The following is a 25,362-nucleotide window of genomic DNA, read 5'->3' as shown; positions in this document are numbered from 1 at the left end:
GCTGCTGTCGCCTCGCCCTACTCGGCTCCTTGCAGGGTAACTTTCTGTTCTGTGAGCGCTATCCGAAGCTTCCCAGGCAAGCTCACGGAGATCAAACTAAAAGGGTTGCGTGTATGTCTGAAACAGACAGAGGGAGACAGGAGCACACACTGTCGGCGGAAGATGGGGCCACGGGCTCGGCCGGGGCTGGATGCCAGAGCCGGGCTGACCTTTCCACGTGTCCCCAGCACCTGCGAGGCTAGTGGGGCGTTAGGTTTCCTTCTCCCAGGAGCTGGCCTGAGCCCGGAAGAGAATGGGCGGCCTCGGGCTTAGGCCAGGGGGCTGGGAGGCCCACCCTCGGAACACTTGTGGCGGGCGAGCGGCTGGCGCGTAGGCTGGCCTGGCCTTCCCGCCCCGGCCGGGCCCGCGCTTCCCCAGCCGGCCGGCGCACGCCAGGAGGAGGGCGGCTGCGGCGGCGGCGGCGGCGGCGGCGGCGGCGGCGGCGGCGGCGGGGGGCGGGTCTCGGAGCTTTCGGCCGGCTTTGCAGGGCGGCCTAGCGAGCGCGCCAGGCCCGGCTGGAGCGAGCCCCAGTGCAATACTGCCCGAGCCCGGGCGGGGTCTCTGTTCGCTGGCAGAGGAGGTCCCTTGGCAGCGGGAAGCTCCCTCTCTTTCTCTCGCAGCCACTCCGAGTCTGCGCCCTGCTGCCAGGCTCCCAGCTCGGCGCTCCCCTGTGCTCGCCCGGCGCCCACTCATTCGCAGCCCAGCCTTCGCCGCCGCCGCCTCCCTGCTCCTCCTCCTCCTCGTCTCCCCAGCCCGCCGCGGCCATGGCGGACAGCGCCAGCGAGAGCGACACGGACGGGGCGGGGGGCAGCAGCGGCAGCTCGGCCGCCATGCAGTCGTCTTGCTCGTCGACTTCGGGCGCCGGCGGCGGCGGTGGCGGCGGGGGAGGCGGCGGAGGTGGGAAGTCGGGGGGCATTGTCATCTCGCCGTTCCGCCTGGAGGAGCTCACCAACCGCCTGGCCTCGCTGCAGCAGGAGAATAAGGTGCTCAAGATCGAGCTGGAGACCTACAAACTCAAGTGCAAGGCGCTGCAGGAGGAGAACCGCGACCTGCGCAAAGCCAGCGTGACCATCGTGAGTGTCCCCCAGGGGCGCTCCGCAGCGCCGACCTCCGCCCGCCCCCGGGAGACGCTGCGCCCAGACCCGGGCGGCCCCCGGGCTCCCCGAGGCTCCCGAGGACCCGCAGAGAGCACGCTCCCTGCCAAGACCCGCCGGCCCCAGAGGGTGGGGGAGAGGGAGGTGTCCCTTCGGGGCCGCGCGGGTCTGCCCTCCCCGGGGTCCAGGCCCCTCGCGGGGTGCGGGAGGAGGCTGCTGGAACCACCACCCGCGTTTCCTTGTCGCCTCTGGGGAGGAGGCCCCTCCCGGGCGGAGCTGGAGGCCAGCGGCGTGGCTGGGGAGGCGGGGTGGGACTTTTTTCAGTCCTAGTTTGCTTGAGGGGTGCGTGCAGAGCCCGGGAGCCCTAGGCAGAGGGAGAGGGAGGAAGCCGGGGCCTGTTCCGGGGGCCTGCGTTGGGGTTCGGGGGGTGCGCAGCTGGGCTGGGCACTTCGCTGGCATCAGGACGGCGCTATAGCTGGATCGCCCGGGGAGGGGGCGGGAGAGAGTGGCCGGGAATCCGGGAAGTGGAGTTTTTCTGGCCAGGATCGAGAGGGAAGGGCGGGTACCGGAGCTGATGCTCCCACCTCCGTTGGAAGCCCTTTCCTTGGGTGGGGGGTGGCGGCGGCGGTGTACAGCCGGGAGAATGCAGCATCTTATACCAGCCTGGACAGAGTGAAGGCTACGAAGCCTGAACCGGCCGAAACCTGGGTGAAGGGGATCGACTGACTCCCTTGCTGAGCAAGATGTACGTGTGTTTGCTTCATTGGTGGTGGAGTGTCTAGGGATATTTTGCCTCGGAGTCCAGATACTTGACGGGAGAACGGGCTGTCTTTTCTGTTTCCACCTGGCCTCCAGAGGCGCTCCCGAAGAGGGGAAGTTTAGGGGTGTAGGTCTCCCTTTTAGTGTAGCAGGCCTTTAGAAAGGCCACTATTAGCTATGGTGAGGCGAAACATAACTGGAAAAAGTACATTGTGTGCTCTCACCTACCATCCCTGCCAGCTAGCCACATCATTAACTTGCAGGATCCCCATACAGACAACCCTGTTGAGATCAAAACAGATTCACAGCCAGGAGGAGAGAGGAAAGTGTCAAGAAACCAAGGGGATAAATTGCTATTGCTGCTGCAGAGTAGCTGAACCTTCAGATGGAGAAAAAGGCATGAACTTGGGGACAGATCAAAGATCACGACCCTGGAAAGGAAATGGGGCGAGTTTAGGATGCCCCTGTGCCAGGAAAAAGTCTTCAGTGGAGGAGGGAGTGTGTGTACGCTCCCCCCCAGTGCTAGCTCACACTTGGGAACTGGATGGCATTCTGAATTTGCTTAGAAAGCAAGTTTTCACCCCAGTTTCAGTGTGATGGGCAGCCTAAATAGAAATTGATTGTTGAAAGACACTCCGCATGCTCAAATCCAGCCCTGGTGAATGGCATTGGAGCCATATTCATGTGTCTGCAGACTGTAAAGTTCTTGAAGTGCCCTTTTGGTAGGAAGGGGGAGGAATTTGCAGAGGCAGCCACTTCCAAGCCTCTTGAGTAGCTTTTTTGGCTGAGAGAGATGTCTACGGTGAGTGGGGGTTTGAGAAGAGGGGGAAGCTGGTGGAAGCAATTTAGTTAAGGTTGGAGTTAGTAAATGAGAGGGTTCGTTGGTCTCTTGGAGAATGTGAACCACCAAAAGCAGCAACACTTACACGAAACAGAATCTCTGGCTTCTTGTGTACTGTGAGCAATTCAGGCTGTTTTTGTTTGGGAGGGAGGATGGGGGGCGGTGGAGAGACTAGGAAAGGGTTATCTGTTTGACACCTGGCCATATTAAAAAGTAGGTCTGTAAATTGTACACCACACGTTGGCTTTGCATGGACAAACACATTCGTTCCTGGTGTATAAGATCAGAGGCCTCTGAATACTTGGCGAGAAGAGCGTGCGAGGTGGTGGCTTCCTTGGCACTTCCCTCAACTAAAACTGACATTTCACCAAATACGCCTTGTGAAATGTTCTGTCTGTGGCCTCACTGAGTCAAATTTTAAAATTGTTTTAGATGACAGCCTATACGTACCAGAAATTTCTCCATGCTTCTTTAATCTCTGATTAATATAATCAGGGAAACAAATAAAGTGCTTGTGGTTTCCTGAGTTCCCTAGTACTTGGCAGGTGTTACTAAGGCAAATGCAGAGGAGAGATTCCTTTCAGCTTTTGAGAGTTTTGTTAGAGTTAACTGACCTAGGACGAAGATTGTGTTTGGTGGGTTTGACCTCTAGGGTGTGTAATTTGCGAGAAGAAATGTGTGCGAACACATGAACTGGGTCTGTGGATGTAAGGATTCCATTGAACAGCACTGTCATAGTCTATGTCAAGGTTAAGCTGCACAGCCCCTGACAACTCTAACTGAAATATAGCCCTTGCTGGTAGCTGCCCAGGAAGTGTTTGACAAGGTGTAGATATTCAATTAAGTGAAGGCTTTGCTAGATTTTTCACTATCGAGTTTATTTGAAGGGAAGATGGTACCAGAATCCTATTAGTACTTGCCTTCATGGCTCTCACTAGTTCCTCTAATTGTGATATTAACTTTCATGTTTTGAACACAAAAGGCGATTATGGATGTCTTTCATTTTCCTTGAACGTATTCAGGAAGTTACCTTGCTAATCAGCTACACCCTGGGAAGAGAGCAGTGTGCTTTTATTAAAACTTTTTTAGAGTAGTTTTAGGTTTGCAGAAAATTTAAGCAGAAGGTGCAGAGATTTCCCCAATATTCCCTGCCCTTCCTCCCATCCTCCATTATCAACATCCCCCATCTGAGTGGTACATTTGTTACAATCAATGACCCAACATTGAAACATCTTAATCACCCCAAGTCTGTAGTTTACATTAGGGTTCACTCTTGGTGTTGTACATTCTATGGGTCTGGGCAAGTGTAAAATGACATGTAGCACCATAATAGTATATAGAGCAGATCCAGTGCCCTAAAAATCCCCTGTGCTCTGATTTTTCATCTGTCCCTAACTCCTGGCCACCACTGATCTTTTTACTGTCTCCATAGTTTTGTCTTTTCCAGAAAGTCATATAGTTGGAATCATACAGTCTGTAGCCTTTTCACATTGACTTCTTTCACTTAGTAATACGCATTTAAGTTTCCTCCATGTTTTTTCATGGCTTGATAGCTCATTTCTTTTTAGTGTTGAATAATATTCCATTGTTTGGCTGTACCACAGCTTACTTATCCATTTACCTACTGAAGGACTTGGTTGCTTCCAAGTTTTGGCAATTATTAATAAAGCTGCAGTAAACATCTGTGTACAAGTTTTTGGGTGGACAGAGGTTTCAGCTCATTTGGGTAAATACTAAGGAGCACAATTACTGGATGGTATGGTGAGAGTGTGTTTATTTTGTTGAGAAACTGCCAGTCTTTTTGAAGTGGCTGTAGCATTTTGCGTTCCCACCAGCAATGAATGAGAGCTCCTGTTGCTCCACGTCCTTGCTAGCATTTGATGTTGTCTGTTTTGGATTTTGCCCATTCTACTAGGTGTGTAGTAATATCTCATTATTGTGCCCTCTTTTTTTAAGCCAAGTCCAAAGGCCAGTAGAAGTTCTTAACCAGTGGTCTTTTCTGTCTCTTTTGGTATGTAGGCGTTTACTCTGGTCCAGCTACCCATTTAGTAAAGGACTGGTTTCATGGGTCTGGGTTCTCCGCCTTTGTATGATAGAGGTAAACATCATCTGTGGGGAAGAACCAACTGTACGAGGCCCTTCATCCATGTCTACAAGTGTCTGGTGTTACCACTTGCCCCCGGTGTGTTTTCTTTGGCTTAGAGGTGGAATGGAATGTTTTGAGTGATTATCTGATTTCTCCCAGTAAATCAGCAGTGGAACCAGACTGCTTATTATCGATCATAATTTCTCCTTTGGAGTGGAGAAAATAAACAACAAATGCTCAGTCACGCTGTTGAGTAGCTTTTAGATGTTAGGCTAAGTCTATCTGGCTTGTCCTGTGAGTTAAAGTGTAATCGGAGACTATCTGACTCAGTGTAGTGAGATGTGTCCAGGGGTCGCGGTCTCTGAGAAGATGAGGAAATGCAATTGTGGGCAGTAATTGAATGGCTTGTAAGTTCTGGACTAGTTTCTCAGGGTATAAGCAGGGTCTCATACTTGGCGTGGCTAGTTCTCTAGTTCTCTAAGGTGTGTTTTCTATACCACTTCAGGCCTTCGCCATGTGTTTGGTTAGAAAATAAATGCCTATGTTAAATCACTAGAATTTAGTTGTCTTTTTCTATCTATAAAATTAGTCTTTCATTATAGAAGTTTAGGGAAATACAAAGGCATTTTGAAGTTATAGTAGAAAAACATGTTAGTACGGCATGATTAGAAAACCTGGCTATTTTAAACATCAACAGTGTAATGATTTCATTAACCAGTAAAAGCCACCGTATAGTTAATATTGTGGATTTTGGATTATTTGTTCTGGAAGCCTAATACATTATTTTCCATTTTTTAAGACTGTGTTTTGGCAGACTCTATGAAGCTATCAGATCAACATTGCCCTTATAAAAAGGTGTAGTGTGTGTCATTTTTTTTTTTTCCTGCTTTAAAACTTTTTTTCTTAGATTCTTATGGTAACACCCAACTTTAGACACAACTCTGAGAAAAGTATGACCTCACAGTTAGGTCTAATCATACACAAATCCAGTCTTCTTAAAGAGGCTATTCTTAGATTTCTTCTATATGTTTCATATAATCTCTTTGTATTTGATTAAAAAAAAAAATCCCCACAAAACCGTAGAGGACAGTTGTGACAGTCTTTTCTAGTGCTTTTATTTATTTTGCTGAGGATGGGGAATAGTTCAGAGAATCACCAGTATCTAGTTTGTGGTGACTCTTGTTCAAGACCAGAGACACTGGTCTGAAGCAGAAATCCAAGTTGGCCGTTGCTGGCTCACAGATTTCCAGTGGCTTCCATTGCCCTCTGGATCCAGGTAAACTTCCTGTGGTTTACCAGGCACTGTGTGCTCCAGCCCCTGCTTGCTTCACAGACACACCCCTCACATTCTCAAAGCTCCCACTCTGCTGAACTGCTGGTTCCTGGAATTTCAGTAGATTTCTCTGGCTTCTCTAAGATGTACCTCCTGCCCTTAAATGTCCTTTCCTACCCCTTCACCTAGTAAATGCAAGTAGACTATACTTCCTCCCCGACCCCAGCGTGCGCTAGCGCTGCCTGTTTACCAGCCACACGCTGGGTTACGTGCCCATTCATGAGACCGCCCCTTCTCCAGGCCCCCATCACATAGGTCTCCCCTTTGGGAGATGGGAGATGTGTTCATTCTTTCAGGGGCAGAATTTGCCTTGTTCACTTCCGTTCCTCAGTGCTTGGCATGCAGTAGACACTCAACGGGATGTTGGGTTGACCGCAGAGGCATTGGGTGATGAGGTGTTTTTGTTTTGTTTTGTTTTTTACTGGGCAAGGGCACCAAGACTGTCTCCTGACCTTGTGCTCATAGAGCTGCTCTGCTACCTGTGTCCGGAGCAACAGCAAACGCCATCTTCACCATCGTTGGACGGATGAGTGGATATATTGTATACTTTGGTGGAACACTACAAATCAGTGTGTGTCCCAAGCCTTTGCTTTCTAACTGTGGATGATGTTGTAGGCTACTTTGTAGCATATACCTAGGTGTTCATGATACATTTCACCTCTAAAAGGGGACAAAGTGTCTTTGGGTTCACCTTTCCAAGGGCTTTGTTGGAAGTGTTCAGATTTGCCACCTCAGTTTTGGTGATGGTGGCAGGTCACTCCAGGTGTTTCTTATAACCGTATTTAATGTTGAAATGCCCCACAGCGGCTTCTGGGAAACAAGCATGGCCGTCAAGGGTGGGGAGGCATCAGGGCAATTACCAGGCACCTGAATCTCCAAACTGAGGAAGTTGCTGCAAACAGGATGGGGAGACTTGCTGAATTCTGTGGATTTCCACACGTGGCTTGCAGAGTGGAGTTTGGGGGGTTGATAGAGTGTCACACCCAGTGTGTACTTGCATTCATTTTTCTTTTTTTCTTCTTTTTTCTCAACTTATGCCTTGCAGCATTTAAACCTAGAAATGCTAATATGAGCTTTTAGACTCATACAGCCAGGTTGAGCAAGGAGTAACAGTCACCTTCCTTGTTCCCTCAGTGGATAGGTGTTGTATTTTGTTTTCAGTCACCGTGCAGTTGCTTTTAGATTGATTGATCATCAAAGCTAGCGAAGTAAATGTTCACAGGTTCAGGGTGTGCTTTCTTGGTGGTGGTTGAAATTTTCTTGACAGGGGAACGAATGTTCTGGAAGATATTTCTAACCGTCAGGATCTTGGAGTGGGGTTAACTTGCAGACTCTTACTATTTTACTTCTCCAAGGCTGTCAGATTTTCTTATCTTTGATGCTTCTCAAGCCCACAGCTGTGGATTTTATCCCTATTTACTCCTACCAGTAAATTGCAGATGTCACACTGTGTAGGCCTTCTCTTTTAGGGAGAGTATTAATATTAAACAAAGGGTTAATAGTTTGATGGTTATTTAGAATGAACTCACCTCCTTACTTATTATTAGTCCCTAGATTCGATGCATGGGGTGCAGTTTGGTGATTAAAGTTCATTTTAATACTCACTCGTTTAATGCTGGGAAATTTTCACTTCTTCAGTATGGCACGGAATGGCGTGTGATAAATACAGCCTGAAATAGGATTCAACCTACAAGTACTTGGGAACTGCCTACTGTGTGCCAAATACTCTGAAATACCCAGAAGGAATGTAAGGCCTTCTCCAGCAGGATTGCACTTGACTTGCATTCCGCTTGGCCCCAGCTGGGTGCCGTAGGGAATTCAGAGCAGAGGGAATGGTCCTTCCCTCTCCAGCACTTTGCAGCCCAGAGAGTTGTGAAATGCAGAAATAACCAACATACAAGTGGAAACAAGAAAGGTAGTTCAGGCAGACTGGTGCCAGGGTTCCAGGGAGGGCTGGCTTACCTTCCACCTTCCAAAATGAAGTTCATCTAATGCGGTGAATACATCTGAGGAAAACAATGTGTCATATTCACTCACAGTTCGATTAGCTTGGAGTTTATTTTTATTTTGTAAGGCAGAGATGGGGAGAACTGTTGCTCAATTTGTCTGTCCAGGTGGCACCGAAAGGCTTTTTGTTTGTTTTTAATTTTCTTTTTATGTGCTGATGACTGAAAAGAAATGGCATTGATGTTTTTAATTTCATAATTTACATCTGCCTGTAGATCAAAATTATGTAGGTGGTTTTTTTCATCTATTCCTGTTACACTCTGGGGCCCACCCACTTTCCTTACATGGAAATTGTTGGATGGACCAAATTTCTTAAGTCTTTAATGGGAAACTGTGTTTACCTTAAAGTTAATTAGAGATACTAGTTTATGGACAATTTCAAACTCCAGTTTTTAAAAAAGCGGTGTTGATTGATGGGATAATCTTCCACGCATCTGTTCCAAATCAAACCAGCCTCTGTGGGTGCCAGGTTTGTGTCACCAGTGAGCTAGTTAATACCCTTCAGGGCGTCTCAGGGCACTTGGGATCAAATGAGGCCATTCGCTGCTAAGGAGCAGAGTTGGCATATTCAGCTAGACAGACGTAGCTCATAATTCAAAAAAGTTTTCCATAGGAGGAAAGAGGAAAGTAAAAGAATGAAAACATGGAGTATGGGTGAGCTAAGGAGAGTTCTTAGAAATCTAGTACCTGCATTAAACCCTTCACGTGTTTCTTTCCTTAGTGAACAGTCTTGTGCCGTCAAGGTTTTTGAGACTGAATTAGAAGGGCTAAAATAGTCTTGAGAGAAAAATTATTTGGTGTTTAATTATAGGAAGAGCTTCTCAACTCATGAAATTATTTGCATGTAAGCAGTGGGTTTTTTTTTCAATTATCCCAATATACCAACTCAAATAATGTTTTATTCTATTGAGATTTTTGTTTTTGTTTGGGGTTTTTTGTTTGTTTTTTGTTTTTGTTGTTGTTCTTCACTAGGCAGGCCTTAATTTATCTAAACAGACATTTGCTAAGAGTCACAACATTGTGTCTCTGCTTCGTTTAGTAGCTCCTGATTATAGAAACACAAAAATTTGAGGAAAAAAATGGGCTAGATGATTTTAACGTCTTTGTTAATCAGAGAATACAATTTTGAGTATATGTGCCATAAAGCAGAGGTTTGGACTTCTTTAGGTCCAAATCACTACCTGGTAAGGTGCCATGTCCTTTGAAAAATATACTAAGTATTTCACATCATTTTAAACCTTCAGTGCGTGTAGCTTATTATTGAGAAATACCCTAAGTACCCAGAGAAGAGGGCCAGTGACTTTTTTTTTTTTTTTGGTGGTAATATATACACGACATAAAAGTTACCCTTTTAACCTTTTTTTTTTTTTTTTTTTTTTTTGCGGTACGCGGGCCTCTCACTGTTGTGGCCTCTCCCGTTGCGGAGCACAGGCTCCGGACGCGCAGGCTCAGCGGCCATGGCTCACGGGCCCAGCCGCTCCGCGGCACGTGGGTTCTTCCCAGACGGGAGCACGAACCCGTGTCCCCTGCATCGGCAGGCGGACTCTCAACCAGTGCGCCACCAGGGAAGCCCTAAAATTTGTGTATTTTTTATGGGAAAAATTTAGTCTGATCTACAGAAGCAGCTAGCTGCTTTTTCTTGTCTTGGTGTTGAAGTTGTGAATTAGGACCCAAAGCATTTTAATTAAAGTGCTGTTGATATCTTGCTCCGACTTCGATTTTTATTGCCTGTTGGCCATCCCACATCTGGTTCTTTTCTGTCATTCAGCAAACATGTGGCACCCCAGCTCTGGGCTCTGCACCATCGCTCTGAATTTGCCTTTAGAGTGAGCACCCAGATGTGGAGAACCTGGGGAGGGACTAACCCACAGTGAAAACTTGTCCTCTGGGAAAGAGAAAGGACTGGGAAAGGAAAGAAACCTTGTAGATGATGGTTGCCCTTTTTTTTTTTTTTTTAAATGAAATGTCTCATGTTTAATTTCCTTGATGGCATTTCGAATAAACCATAATTTAAGGAAGTCTGAAAAAGAAAAAAAAGCTTGAGATTCTTCCTTCCAAGCATTGCTCTACTTGCAAGTCATTTTGTGCTGCTGTGACGACAGCTAATGTTTACCCAGTGCTTTTACTATGGCAAAGGTGCTGTCTGGAGGGCTGGCATATATCCTCTCATTTAATCTGCACCACTGATGGGTAGCCTGCAGATTTGCAAATGTAGGCCCAGAGAGGTCATGTAACTTGCCTGAAGACCCAAGGCTATCAGCGGGGGCTGGAATTTGAACTCCCAGTCTGGCCTCAGAGTTTAAGCACAAGGCTACCCATAAATTAATTTATGAACAGTTTTATTTTTGTCCTGTTGGGGGCGTTTTCCTCTTAGTTGTTCCCACACTGTTGTATCCCTTCGTTTAGAGTAGTGAGGGCTGCCCCATTAGCACAGCAAATTCCCAGGATGCCAACCCAGGCCTCAGGGAGTGTATCCAGGGTAGCAAACTCTCTGCTTTGGAAAAGAAACAATGATAAAGAGGGTGCCTTCAGTGGGTAGGTCAGCACCTTTCTGGCTGTCTTACCCTCCAGTATTGGGCCTTGGTCTGTTCCATCCCTGACCCTGTCTGATGTACCCCAGTAGGTGCCACCTCTGCTGATAGCTCAGCCATCTGGGCGCCTCTCCCCACCTCCTCTCCCCCCACCCAATCCCAGGTTGGAACAAGTCCCGTTGTACTTCTGTTATAACCTCTACTTAAACATAGTCTGACTAGCACAGTAATACTGAGTGGATTGTTTTTCAGGCACTGTATTGATCACCTGCTGTATGCCAGGCGCTGTGCCACGGATCGCAGCTGGGAGGAGACTGCACTCGGGGAGCTGGGGGAGGGCCCCTGACTGAGGCCGGGAGTGGGAACCACAGTCAAGGAGGGCTGTCTCTCTCTCAGGAGGTGATGCTGAAGCTAAAACCTGAAGGAGAAATTGAAGTTCATGTAGGTGTGGGCAGGGGCGGTGGCAGGAGGAAGCATTCCATGAATGTGGGGAAAGAAAGGAAACTGGGGAGCAGAGCAGGGCCGGCGTGGGCTCTTTTCCTGGGTCCCATCCAGGGGCTAATGGCAGAAGCGGGCAGGGAGGGGGGACAGTGGGAGCGTTTCTGCCTTTTTATAATCTGCTCTGGCTGCTTACTGCAGACATTGGTGTTTCCCTTCTAAACTGCTGGGAGACAGGTACTTTGTCATTTGTCATCTATAAGATGATCTGTCTTATTCCATGATAGTAATAGCTACGGATTATGGCCTCACTCTGTACCCGGTGCATATCTGAACACCTTACTTTCAGGGACTCCCTTCATTCTCATAGCAAAGTTTTGCTGTCTCTGTGTCCCAGGATTTGAACTGGGCAGTCTGATGGTACCCTGGTGGGCGCATAAAACCCTGCCATTTGAAGCATCATTTGCATTTTTCCATAGCCTTAGCACGGCAGCTGCTCAGTAACGTTGGTGGAATTTATTTTGGGGGGTGCCCGGGTTTACTTCTTATTAAACGCTAATGGAGTTAAACATACAGTAAAGTACCCAAGCTTTGAATGTACCAATTTATGGAAAAGTGCTCAGTGAATTTACAAATGAATTCACCAGTGTAAATCATTACCCCGATCAAAATGCATGCTGGTATCAGCACCCCCCCGAAGTTCCCTTGTGCTCTGTTCCACTCATCACCCCTCCAAAAGTAACCTTGTTCTGACTTCTATCACTGTAGGTTAATTTTGCTTCTTTCTGAACTTCATATGACAAGTGACTTTATACAGAATGTATTTTGTATGTGTGTAGATTCTTTGATTTCTTATCCTGGTTCCTACACTACCTGTAGCGGTGGTTCTTTGCCACTGCTATGCAGTGTCCCACTGTGTGAGAGTATCTGTGGAATTGTTTTCAATTTAGCTCTGCCCCCTGGGTAGCCCCACCCCCTTCCCTAGTGTTGATCACTGGACACTGGGAGGGGACACAGGCCCTGCAGAATGTGTCTCCCAGTTAGTTGAGGTTCTAGCTACCTTGCTAGTTATGTTATGCAGCCCTCAGAGCCTTTGAGCCTTGGTGGACTTAACCTGGTTAAACCAGAGTCTTTAGGGTTAGTACCTGTCTTGCTTCCACCCACTGTCGTTAGGAGGATCAGATGAAACAGTGCACATCAGAGTGTTTTGGTAATTTGTGAATTATTATTCTTGTAGAAAATGATATTAAAGATGATTAGTAACACCCCCCCCCCCCATACACACTTTCTCTTGTTCTCCAGAATGTGTTTCAAGATCAAAACTGTTCTTGTTAATCCTGTATATAACATGATGGTGCAAAGCAGCGTCTGGCAAGCTGAGAGGCGACGGTTTGAGGCAGCAAGAACCAAGCTCTGCGGAGACCTCAGGCTGGGGAGCTCTGCAGCCTGGCTTCTCAGGGCCTGTGTTTTTCTGGCACTTGGGGATGCCTGGGAACTCGGCCGATTTCCTAGGGTTTGGTGAGTCAGGAGGAAACCAGCCTGTGTGGCCGTGTAAAAGTAACAGGACAGCAGGAGGCAAACGCGTTTCCTAAAAGATCCATGTTTTCTTATAGGCCAGTTGTCGGGCTCCTTCCGTTATTTCATGAAAAGAGACCCAGCGTGTGCCTTTGCCCGGTTTTCTGCCTCTAGCGCTGTGCGCAGCAGGCAGTCGTCCTGCTTCTGTGTCGTGTGACCTTTGACCCTGTTTCATGGGGGTGTGGGTTCTAGAGGGCGGACTTTGACGGCTGAGACACGAATGCCTCTCCTGCTTAGCGGCTGGTCTGAAGAACGGAAAGCAAAAACAGGACTCTCTGAAACTGCCCAGCTTCGCAGGCTTGCAGTGCCCACGTGCCCACGCCCGGCCTGTGAGCCCAGAGTGGGTCTGTGGAGGCCGGCAGTTTGCTCGCTGGGGACTCCTCAAGGGACTGGTTTTCTTTCTGTTGCCTCTGGCTCTCTCTCTAGCAGTAGAAATGGTAGCCTGGGGACTTCGTGAAGGTTGAAGGAGCGTGCTTTTCACCAGGGCACCGTTGGGGTTTTACTGTCCTGCTATGAAGGCTTTTGGTGTGATGAGAGGGGGCAAGGAGGACAGACAGACAGACAGACGGGCAGTCGGTGTAATTCAGGGACTCAGATGGCATTGTCAGTAAACGAGTTGCAGTAGGCCGTCTGGGACCCAGGGATGCCCTTCCCGCCTTCGCTGTCATCTGTCTGCTCTAGCCAAGGCTGGCAGGGTCTTCTGGTTTCTCCCTGCCTCGCTCCCGGGCTACTTGGAGTGCCTGCCCATCGAAGCCTTTGAGATGAGGGAGAGAACAGCACTGATCACTTGAACCCCTGATTTGTTTGGTTCTTCCTTGACCCCGTACCTTGCAGCTCTGGGTCCTTGGTACCTGATAGATGATGTGAAAAGGCACCTGGAATCCACCTGCCAGCCCACACGCGGAAGCCAGTAGGCTGTGCTGATTTTCATGAGTACATTCTTTCTCTTGTTCTCGAATTCCCGTGGGTTCCACCACTCACATTTTTTGTTCTTAGGCTTTGACATGTTTTAGATTAGCATGCTCCGTGAGGCCGTCTGTGTGAATCATCCCTTCTTTCCTTTTATGCATTAACTCCTTTCTGTTTTTCCACCCCTGGGTTCTTGGAGAGAACTTGGTGGAATGGAGAGAGACTCAGAAACCAGATAGGGGTGCCAGATTCAGCAAAAACAAACACAGGTTGAGGAGCTGTACTTAAATTTCAGGTAAACAGTGAATAGTTTTTTAGTGTCTGTATGTCCCCACTGTGGCATGGAACACACGTGCGCTAAAAAATTATTTGCTGTTTATTTGAAATGCGAATTTAACTGGGCATCATGTATTTTATCTGGCAATCCTAAAACCCATTAAGACTTAAAAAAGAAACAAACAAACAACTCAGTTCTGCTCCTGCCTCCCTCTGTGATCATATGGCATCTTACCTGACCCCTAAGCCACTGTGCCTTCTCTAAAAAGGGCTCATGCCATCTTAGCTCTCAGGTTTGGGGGATAACTGATGCCCTCAGGACACATTCCGTGTCTTCCTTTTCTGTCTTTATGGGGTGATGGTGGATTTCCTTGCCCTTCCTTTGCCTCCTCTCCTCCTCTGTGAAGCTAGCCCACACTGTCCTCTCCTTTAGTGTGGCTCCTTTTTTTTTTTTTTTTTGGCTACACCGAGTGGCTTGCAGGATCTCAGCTCCCCAACCAGGGATGGAACCCATGCCCCCTGCAGTGGAAGCACGGAGTCTTAACCACTGGACCGCCAGGGAAGTCCCTAGTGTGGCTCTCTGGGGTCTTCTCGGGGCATCACCTCCTCTTTTTCCTCAGGCTGCTCTCAGTTCGCTTTCACTTTTTCTGTCCTTCCTTCACCAGCTTCCTTATTTCTTCCTCCCTGCAAGCTGTCTTTGACTGTCTGTCTCAGGTGTCTCCCTTTATTTGGCCACATGTTACCAGCCCTCTTCTTTCATTTCTCCTTTCCTTCTGAGCCTGCAGTGGCACAGGGAGAACAGGGCCTTTCGGCCTCTCACTGTAGGGCCAGGCACAGATAACAAATACTTTTGGGGCCTCGGTTTTCTCCTCGGTTCACTGAGAAGGCTTGTTGAGAGTTCAGGGATTGCAAACTGGCAGGCTGCTTTTGGCCCACAGGTGAGTGGTTTGGCTTCAGAGTTTGGAAAGCCCCTTGGAAAGAGAGGTCTTAGGGCAGGAAAGGCACGGATGCTCTCGTTTGCCTTGGGCATCATCTCTGCCTGTCAGCTTCACAGGCTGGTTCATTTTGCATCTTCCTGGCAGTCAGGTTTGAAACCCCGGAGCTATGTTTCAGGTAATGGCTGATGAAGCCAGCATGCATTGTTTCATTGAGCCCTTGAAACAAAACCACAGGGCACAGTTGGTGCAGATTTACAGATCGAGAGAGCTGAAGTACAGAGAGGTTACCTTGCCAGAGTCATTGGATTGGCAGGCCGGCTCTGCAGCCTCCATTCTTCGCCACTGTGTTGTATTTCTGTGACCACTTGCAGCTGTGAGGTTCCGTGAAATTCCTTGTAGGAGTGCAGAGTAGAGCAAAGTTTGTTTGTCTTTTACATTCATAATCTTAAGTCCTTGTCCTGTCATCTGGGCAGTTGCTCTATATTCTTGGGTAGTGAATCCTTAGACTCAGTTTCCTCTCAAGGATCCTTCTTCTTTACCTTTGTTACCTGAAAACTGGGTTTGCCTCTTGGTGGGTTTCAGGTCAAAAGATACAACCAAGCCAAAGAGGGGGAGAAGGAAAGATTTATTACTTGTGGCAGGTAAGGAGGACACCGGAGATCTTTCCCCAAAGCAGTGTCTCCCCAGCAGCAAAATTGGGGTTCAGGATAGGGTTAGCTAAGGTCACATGCATATTCGTGAAGTGGCTTGAGCAGACTTCAGCATAGAATTGGGGCAGAGTTTGACAGAGTCCAAGCTTTAGTTTATTGAAGTCACGAGGGTCAGAAAAGGTCAGTATCATTCCGTCCCCCACCTGGGTGGGGACCTTTGTCCCTGCGGAACTCAAAGATAGGTATCAGATTATATGTCCCTCGAGGAGGAACTAGGACTCTGTTTTATTGCTCAGCTTTTGTTTCCGGGCTGCTTTTTCTTTGTTTCTGCATTCCCTCACTTCCTTTAAGATCGTTAATTACTGAGACCTGTTCAAGGGCAAGCACTGTGGCTAGGCTTTGATCACAGGATGGCTTAGGCCCAAAATGGCTTCCCTTATGTCAAGAAAGCCATGCCTGGTTCTCTTTCTCCAGGGACCCCCTACCCTATCTGCTTCCACCGTAAAGATGTTTCCAAAAGTTTTCTCTTCCTGCGGCCTGCCTCTAGCGCTTAGAGATGATCAAGTGTCCTTGGCGTTCATTTAACTCAGTTTAGTTTTTGGACATCTACTAAGTGCCGGCTGTATGCTTGAGATGTCCTTTTAGGAGTAAGGCAGGGCACCCAAAGCTCAAGGAGACTTTGTGAAGGAGCTCAGAGGCTGCTAGGAGACAGGTGAGAAAGCAGTGACCACAGCATGGTTGAAGGAAGATGGAACCCATTTAGGGTTCACACAGGAAAACAGACCCTGCAGAGTAGGAGGGAGAGAATTAATCTGGGGAGTTGGTTACCCCAATGATAGAGTCGCTGAGAATACAACTCACCGGGAGGTGCGGTGAGGCAGGCCAGGGGTTTGGAGCGGCAGGACAGCACTCCCATACCTCCTCCTCCACAGGGCAAAGGGTAGAGGTGGTGTTTTCAGAGCCCAGGGCAGGGGTCACTCAGGGAGAGAGGGCTGGAACCATGGGGGCCTTGAGACAGGAATGCTGCCCAAGGTGGAGAGGAGAGGGGAGAAACACCCCAACCCTCCCTCCTTCCACCCTTCCAGCCTCCGGCCTGTGCTTTTCATTGGCTGAATCGGCTTGAAGATCTCCGATTCCAGGGAACAGGGAGATGCAGCCTGCAGAGGTTGCCCCTCCCCCGCTGAGCAGGAGAAGGGCAGTCAGTGCAGGCCTCTTGCGCCAGACACGCCCAGGACTGGCTCGGGCAGAAATGAAAATGGAATGAGTGGCGTCGGCCTGGGTGGTCGCTGAACGCTTCACAGATGGCAGAATGTTGGAGGACTTGTAGGTTTTCATGGCGAAGGGCATTCCAGGGAGGAGGACCTGCAGGGACCAAAGCACAGCAGCCGGAAACAGCAGGCTCCGCTTGCAGCATCGCAGGTGGCTCCAAATGGCTGAACTGGTACCTGCAGTCTTGTTCTGTCCCTCTTTCTTCTGCATCAGAAGCCCCTTTCCCAGAGTGCTTTCTCGTGTCCGTGTTCTCATTTATGGCTGAAGTGAGTTTTCCCACGGGGAAGGCCGAGTGGGGAGCTCTGCACCTTGCTGCCTCCTTCACAGAGCACATGTCCTCTCACAACAGCTGGGGTGCCTCGCCAGCCCAGAAAGCAGTTTGTGGCCAATGCCAGTTACACATGGTGCCTGGGACCCTTCCCGCCCCAGGGCTCTGATGCCTTGGGACGAGACAGAGCTGCTCACATTAGTGACTCTTCGTGGCTTGTCTCCTAGCCCCGAACGTCTGGCACTCGATCATGCTGTTAGAATCCATTTCTCACTTTCCCCTGCTGTGAAATCTGTTTTTATGATGATGGAGGATTTTGTTTAAACTTTTTTTATGATGGAAATTTTCAGGCGTGCACAAAAGTAGAGTGAATGTACAAACCGCTTAGCTTCACCAGTGATCAACAGATGGTCAGTCTTGAAGTGGTTTCACCCAGAAATGGTTCAGTTTGCATCTCTGATAAGGATTTTATAACCACCATACCATTATCACGTTTGAAAAAAATAGTAGTATTTACTGTAGTAAATTTGTGTTTGAAAGGTAAACAGCAAAGGCTTTTCTGGAATTAAATGTGTTATCCTTGCGCCCCCTCTGCTTTAATGCTTTACCCCTGTGCCCTGAGGCACAGATGGAAATCTCTTCCTCACCAGTGTGCTGACCGAAGGCTCTGGGACCTTTTACCTGCTGCCCTGTTTCTTGGTACGAGCCCCGGAAGAATCCCAGTCATGCTAGATCTGTCTGTCCTCAGGAAAGTACGCGGGCTGGCTTCCCAGCCCCCGTGGCACACAGCGGTCTGAGTCTCAGGTCACCACCTTGTGCATGTAGGGCAAGAATCGTGGCGTCTGCAGCTCTGCTGCGAGGAAATCTCCTTTGCAGTCTTCCCTGGAAGCCGGGAAGTGTCTGCTGAGCACCCTGGAGGAATCATGCCAGAGCAAGGTGGGCAGGCATCTAGAAAGTCTGGTGCAATGTTGTGTGTGAAGCCACGCAGGGCTCGACAGCAGCAGACAGGAAGCTATGGGCAGTGTGTGCAGACGGATGGCTTCTGGACAGGTAGAAAATGAGCATCTTTGCGCAGAATCTCCAACTGTGAAATCTGCAGCTTGTGCAGCATCCACAGAATGGTTTCAACTCACCTATTTCACTGGAAATCTCACAGCAAGTCTGTGGGGGAGGTAGTGGGAACCTCACCTGGGCAACAAAGGATCTGGGGCTCAGGTGAAACGCTCAGGGAGGAGTGCCGGTAGATGGGACAGTGGGCTTGCAAGGTAATGACCCGACTCCCAGGCCAGGATGCTTTCCACTTGGCTAGCTCTTCAGCAGAAAAGGAAAAAAAGGGATCTGGTCCTTCCACACTTAGAAACAAGGGGGACTGACTGTAGCTTTGACGGTAACGCATGAAGGAGAGTGAGGTGACAGGTAGCAAGTGTCCTTTTACCGGAATTTATCCAGATACTTGCCAGACCTCTGCCAGGTGGGGCCAGTCCACGTGGGTAATGAAGCCTCACGGGGGTTGGGGCAGGACGGCCAGGCCTTTGACTTCTGTGAGTCTAGGAAAAGAAATGGTGGGCGGTTCACCTGTTGAAATGACCTCTGAGGGACGGTCCGGATTATTTGACTTTGCTCTCGTTTGCCTGTGTCAGCTAGTGTTTAAAATGGGCCGCTGGCTTGGGGGCTTGGGGGCTTGGGGGCTTGGTTACTTTTGGAGCCGTTGCTCTTTGTGGGAATAATTTGACCTCTGTAGGCAATAGCCTTTCACTTTTCACTGTGTGGTTCCCAGACTTTGCTCTCCATCTGAATCCCCTGGAGAACTTCAGAAGTCATGATACCTGGTGTCACGTCCTTCAAATTCTGGGGACAGGAGCCAGGCATTATTTTTTATTTTTTTTAAAGGTTCCTAGGTAATACATTTTTGAGTACCTATTAATCTCACCTGAGGCTAGAGAAAAACTACTGCCCCTTTAAACTGTTCTTTTGTGTTTTTTTCCCATTAGTTATTTTTCCCCAGCTTTACTGAGATACAGGTGACATAAAACATTGTGTAGGTTGGAGGTGTTGATTTGATAGACTCTTACACTGCAAAATGATTAACTACTGCAGCATCAGCTAACCACCTGCATTGCGTCAGTCATGTAATTACCTAAAATGTTCTTTTATTTTTTAATTGCATTTTCTGAATAGCAGAGGCAGCTCATGACGTGCTTTCTCCTTCCCTTTTACACAGAAGGTGGTGTAAATGATTCTCCGTTCTGTGCCTCTCCCACTTAATTATATTTTGGAGATTTTTTGGTAGCGGTCCGCTGATTGCTTCCTCATTCTGGTCTCACCAACAATGTCACCGTAACCTTGAACATGGATAATTTTGTCTGTGGGTGAGTATATAGAAGGGGATACATTGCATTTGTTAATGCTTACCTAGCGCATATTACATACTGGCTATCCTTTTAAACCATTTCCTTCTATTGGCTCAATCCTCACATTAGTCTGTGAGGTAGCCAGTATTATTACCTCTGTTTTACAGATGAGGAAACTGAGGCTTAGAGAGGCTTGGGTGATTTGCCCAAAGTCAACACCCCAGAGAGTGGCAGAGCCAGAATTTACACCTAGGCAGGCTGATGCCAGAGGAGTCCCTTCACCCTGAGATATACTACCTTTCTGGGTAAATTCCCAGACATGTCATTGTGGGGTCAGATGCCCTATGCATGTGTAATCTGAATAGATGTTACCAAATTGCCCTCGACAGGGCTTGTACTGATTTATTGACGCTTCCATCTGCAGGATGTGAGAGAGAGAGTGTGTGGCCTCCTACCACGTTTTTATCAAACTTGGATTTTGCCAGCCTGGTAAGATAAAAACTGTCAAGTTGATGTAGTCTCTTTGCATTTCTCTCAAGGGTATGGGTAAGCGTCTTTTCATATGTGTGTGAGAGCATTTGCATTTCCTTTTCTGTCAATGCCTAGTTCATAGTCTTTCGCATTTGTCTTTCGGGACATTGGTCTTTCTCTTACCCATTTTTCTCAGTACTCTCCATATTACAGAGAATTGCCCTTTTTTCTAATTTTGAGTTGCAAAAACATTTCCCACTTGTCATTTATCTTTTGACTTGGCTTTAGTGTTTTTTTGTTTTTAAAGCCACAGTGAAATTTCTTTATGCTTTTTTTTTTTCTTTTTTTTTTTTTTTTTTGCGGTACGCGGGCCTCTCACTGCTGTGGCCTCTCCCGTTGCGGAGCACAGGCTCCGGACGCGCAGACTCAGCAGCCGTGGCTCACGGGCCCAGCCGCTCCGCGGCATGTGGGATCTTCCCGGACCGGGGCATGAACCCGTGTCCCCTGCATCGGCAGGCGGACTCTCAACCACTGCGCCACCAGGGAAGCCCTCTTTATGCTTTCTTAATGCCGTTTATGATCTGCAGGAATTACTGTTATGATAAAACTGGGTATTTACACTTTTGAAAAAAAATGTAGGACAGACTTCTGTTGCAGTTTTGTTTCAATGGTAAACAAAGCATTTAAAGAGGGATTCAGAAGAAATCATAGAAGTAAAGATGCTAGATACTCTTTGAAGTTGCATTAAACTTCTTGAATTCATAGCTGAATAATAGAGGCACATCTCCTGGTGTCTTTCCCCCTCATATTTCTCTGCAGTATCACTTTATAATTTCATATAAGATCTTGAATTAGGATAAATCCCCTCCTGTGAGGAACTGATCAATTCCTGAATTATGTGCATTTTGGATATTATTACTGTAGCCTTTTCCGCTCTGCAGAACCTTCTTAAATGACCTTCCATTTAATTGGCATTATTTCTCTCTCCTGGTCAGTTTCAGACCGTTTATCTGGTGGTTTTATTTTACTCTGCAGTATTTTCCATTTCCCCTGCTTAAAGAAAGGTTTGAAGCTCTGGACATTAAATTTAATTATCTTCCATATTGACCAATTAGCCAGTCATCTTTGTTCATCTCACAAATATTTCTGAGGATATCGTGTGGCCAGCTGCTGTGCTAGGGTTTGGGGGACAGTCCCTGCGTCTTGGAGCTTATATTCTAAGGGGGGGACGGGAGGGGTAGGAGGGAATAGACATCAGACAACTGATTTCAAGTTACATTGTGATAGATGCTTTGAAAGATACGCATGTGGTTCTCAGAGGATATGATGCGGGAACTGAACTAGTCTGGGGCAGCCCGGGAGATGCTCGCCAGAGACGCCATGTAGGCTGCCATCATCTGAAAGATGAGTAAAAGTTAGCTACGTAGAGGATTGGTAAAACACGTTCTGGGCCAAGATAACAGGCCATGCAAAAATCCTGAAAGCAACAGAAGCATGGCAAGTTTGAGGAACTGAAAGATGTGGTCAGAGTACGATCTGGATGTGGCCTGAGGAAGGATCTGGAAGTAGGTGGGGCCAGTTTTGACAGGGGTGGTAGTCTCTCTTCTGACGCTACCGAGTATTCCTTTGCATAAACCTTGAACCCTTAGTGAAATCTGTAAGATGTCCATTTGAAGGGAAGAGGCCTACTCGTTAGCCGTGTCTCTGGCTGTCTTCAAATTTCTGAGCTGAGAATATCTTAAATGTTGCTTATTGCTAGTCTGATGTTCACTTTTACAGAGTACAGACTAGGGAAATCAAATGACACGAGTCCACGCTTTTAGCCAGTGTCAGAACTTGAACCTTGGTCTCCCGGTTTGTAGACGGTGTTCTTTGTACTCTGCACTTCCTCTTCCCTCAGAGAATATGTGTTCTAAAAACGGAAGTGTCTTTTGATGTGTAGTTTTTCCCTGATTTGTGTGAGAACTCGTACGAAGGTATAAAAATTAAGTCATTTAAGAATTTTGTTGAGTAACATTTATTAAAAACACCTCACAGGGAATTCTCTGGCGGTCCAGTGGTTAGGACGCAGCACTTTGACTGCTGAGGGCCTGGGTTTTGCTTCCTGGTCGGGGAAGTAAGATCCCACAAGCCGCATGGCGTGGCCAAAAAAAACAAAAACAAAACAAAACAACCCCCCCCCCCACACCATACAGAAGGGAAGAGAAAGCCTTCTAGAAGGTGGGATCTGCTGGGACCACTTCCGTGCCTCTAATCCTCCAGCTTCTGTACACCCTTTAGTACCTAGAGCACTAATTCAAGGAGCAGTGCTGGCATATATGTCTTTTAAATGAGGAATAGGTGTTTATTCCAGTGTCTGTGCCAATCTAGAACATTCTTCAGATGAATAAATTTGGCCGGCAAAAGTGGCATTTAAATCCATCCCTTTTTAGTTTTTCTTCAGGATGTGTTTTTGCCAATAGTCTTCCTGTTTCAAAACCCATGTGTGGCAAAAAGATTTACTGCTTGTTAAGCAAACCTCCACTTGGCTGGAGGATTGAAGAAGGAATAAAGATGGGAGGACTGTTGATATATAGTAAATGTGTCCAAAAATGGGTTTCTCCCTTCCTCGCCCTTGGTTCACACTTTACTGTGTGCCCATTTGAAGTTGAAAGATGAGTAGCCAGCTCTGGGCTTTCTTTGTACAAGGGAAGAAAAAAAGGCAAGTGGTAGAGGGTATGTCCTCGCTACATCTGTTAGAGTCTTAGATCCTTAGGTGGGGGAGGACTCTTCCCTGTGCTCAGTGGGATTTCTTGGCATCTTACTAATGTGTTGAGGAGTCCTGCAACCTGTATCTGAGTGAGTCAGAGCCTCGAGACCTTCCCTTATTGGAGCCTGTACATTTCTGTGCTGTGGTTGTCTCTCTAATGTCTCAGGTACACATTTCAGATCTCGGCTGCTTATGTGAGCGATGGAAAGGAAACCTGGTGAAAAGGTGGATTCAGTGGTATTACCAATGAGGTGGGCCAGAGGGGAGGTTGAAGTGAGTGGGGAGGAACAGTTAATCTTAGGGTCTTAGATAGGCAGGGGACAGATGTAGGAAGGTTCCCTCCTGCCTGGATCAGCTGTCTGGGGAGGTGAGTGGAGAAGAATCAGGTTATTTAGGGGGTGGTCTGGTCGGCAGAGGGCACCAGGAACCTGAACAGGGCTCGCTCAGCAAGGTGGTAAGGTAGAGAGCTCCTCTTCTGTGTTTTCTGCCCAAGGTTGTCACATCTCTGCTTACCGGTGGGTTTCAGTCTATAGATGAAGACAGTCAGGAAAGTTCTACTGGCATTTTCCCATTCTGTATTCCGTGTTCTTTCTTAACCCCCTTTCCATCATTAAATATTATTAACTGTTCCTGTTTTGTCCCCAGCGCTGAACCCTCTACTGATATTTACTTTGCGGACATCATCTGAGACTCTTCTTTCACAGATAAAAAATGCATAGGCTCCATGTTAAAACTGAAAAAGCAAATAGTTTTATATTTTTAGGAAAGGTAGTTTTAAAAAATCACGTAATTGGTGCCTTTGGAATTCAAGGCACACAAATATGAAAGTTACATCTCTCTTGTCCTGGACCCTGGTTTGTCCTCATAGCCATAACCGCTGTCACTAGTTTCTTAGGCAGTTTCTTAAGGGTTTTTTCTGGATATGTTTTACACAGATGCACGTGTGGGCCTCTGTTGTCCCCCTTAAAACATACATGGGAGCTCATTGTACATGCTGTTCTGGCTCTTGCTTTTTTCACTTAGCAGCGTATGTCATGAGTTCATTCCTGTCGAGCCTAGAGCTGTCTCATTGTATAAAGGGCCCCCTATAAAGTATTCCATGAAATGGGATTCCGTGAAATGGGAGCTCTCTATTTTTGTAACTCTTTCTCTATTAATTGTTTCCAGTCTTTTGCTTTTTACAGACAAAGCCAAAGTAAACATTCGTTTTTTCTTTTTGACACCTGCAGCAACTTTTTATTTATTTATTTGGCCACACTGCAGAGCTTGTGGGATCTTAGTTCCCCAACCAGGGATTAAACCCGGGTCCACAGCAGTGAAAGCCCTAGTCTTAACCACTGGACCGCCAGGAAATTCCCTACAGTAAACATTCTTTAAAAAATTTTTTTAGCATAAATCTTAGTGATGGTGAGTATTATCTATGGGATAAATATCTAAGAGTGGAATTACAGGTTTCAGAGTATATGTGTTCTTAATGTTCTTGTTTATATTCATTTGGGCAGTATTGAGTCATGTTTTTTTTTTGTTTTTTTTTTTGCGGTACGCAGGCCTGTCACTGTTGTGGCCTCTCCCGCTGCGGAGCACAGGCTCCGGACGCGCAGGCTCAGAGGCCATGGCTCACGGGCCCAGCCGCTCCGCGGCACGTGGGATCTTCCCGGACCGGGGCACGAACCCGTGTTCCCTGCATCGGCAGGCGGACTCTCAACCACCGCGCCACCAGGGAAGCCCTTGAGTCATGTTTTGCTTTTTGTCATCTCTCGCTGAACCTTGTAATCCTTTCTTCTTTTTACTCTCTTGTCTGTTTCGGCCTTTTCTTTATCCCTTAGGTGGAAATATCTTTTATTCTTTATTGAGTTTTGGAGGGATTGGTTTTCCTTAGAAATAAGTGCCATGTTGTTTACCCTCCTCCCTGCCCCTGAACTTAGTCAACTTTCTTAGCTTTGAAAACTCCTTTTGTCTGCATATTGATAACTTAGAAGTCAATGAGAGAGCAAAGATACATGGCTTTTATGACCAAACTCTCCTTTTACTAAGAATCTGAATTGGTAGATGTTGGGAGTTCAAAACTCTTTTTGGAGTACCACTAAGACCTGTCACTAGCATGGCCCACTCCCTCAGGTGACAGAAGGAGGTGATGGTCTTTGTAAGACGCTAGGAAGTGTTAAGAAATTTGTTCGGAGTTCGGGGCTCTCCGTTGAGGGTTTTGAACTCTGACAACAACACATCAAACTTTACCTGGCGTGCACTGTGTACAGAGTTCAGTTTCGTAAAACAGGTTCTATCCTGATCTCCATCAGTTCACTAACATGATAGGAATCTTAGCCCCATGTTCTCGAAGATATTTTAGGGAGTTTTAGAGTAAAGTGGATTTCCTCATTAAGTACATAATCAATTGAATTCACTCCAATTTATGTAAGTTGAACTGATAAAAGGAACACAAGCTTTTAATATTATGGTTCAGTTGGACAGGATATATAATTTGAGCAACGTTACAATAAAACTTACTAATTAGTTAGTGATAGTTTTCCTGTCATTGACTCGTGCTTATTACATGGGTTCAGTTGATAGAATAGGAAAGTGCAAAGAGAAGGAAAAGGACAGCCTGGATTTCTAAATACAGAGCTGCGCCAGGTGGTGGCTCCCATGAAAGGTACTAGCACAGCTTCTGGTGTCACTTGTGACAGCTGGGTCATTGGCTACCTCTGAGTGTGTCTTAGTTTTTGAACCTTTCATCCTTTGCAAGGTGTTGATGCCATCCTCTCACTTGGAAGTCACAAA

The 25,362-nt window shown here is 47.3% G+C and overlaps 1 protein-coding gene across 2 annotated transcripts in view; it reads left to right on the top strand.

The window, feature by feature from the left end:
- Positions 1–539: 539 nt before the first annotated feature.
- Positions 540–25,362, top strand: part of CCDC6 (coiled-coil domain containing 6) — a 108,636-nt gene continuing 83,813 nt past the window's right edge. Inside the window, exon 1 of one of the 2 annotated variants that reach the window (XM_089897514.1) lies at positions 540–1,112. In XM_089897514.1, the coding sequence (XP_089753640.1) occupies positions 804–1,112 (309 nt within the window). In that variant the 5' untranslated portion in view covers positions 540–803. The remainder of the gene's footprint in view (positions 1,113–25,362) is intronic. The other variant, XM_022560654.3, reaches the window with a different exon arrangement.

This window comes from Delphinapterus leucas, chromosome 16 (assembly GCF_059928025.1).
Source record: "Delphinapterus leucas isolate spDelLeu-1000000601 "Yukka" chromosome 16, BTC_Dleu_Yukka2, whole genome shotgun sequence".
Taxonomy (NCBI): domain Eukaryota; kingdom Metazoa; phylum Chordata; class Mammalia; order Artiodactyla; family Monodontidae; genus Delphinapterus; species Delphinapterus leucas.
The sequence above is the reverse complement of the archived record's forward strand: the minus strand, read 5'-3'. Positions and strand labels throughout refer to the sequence as shown.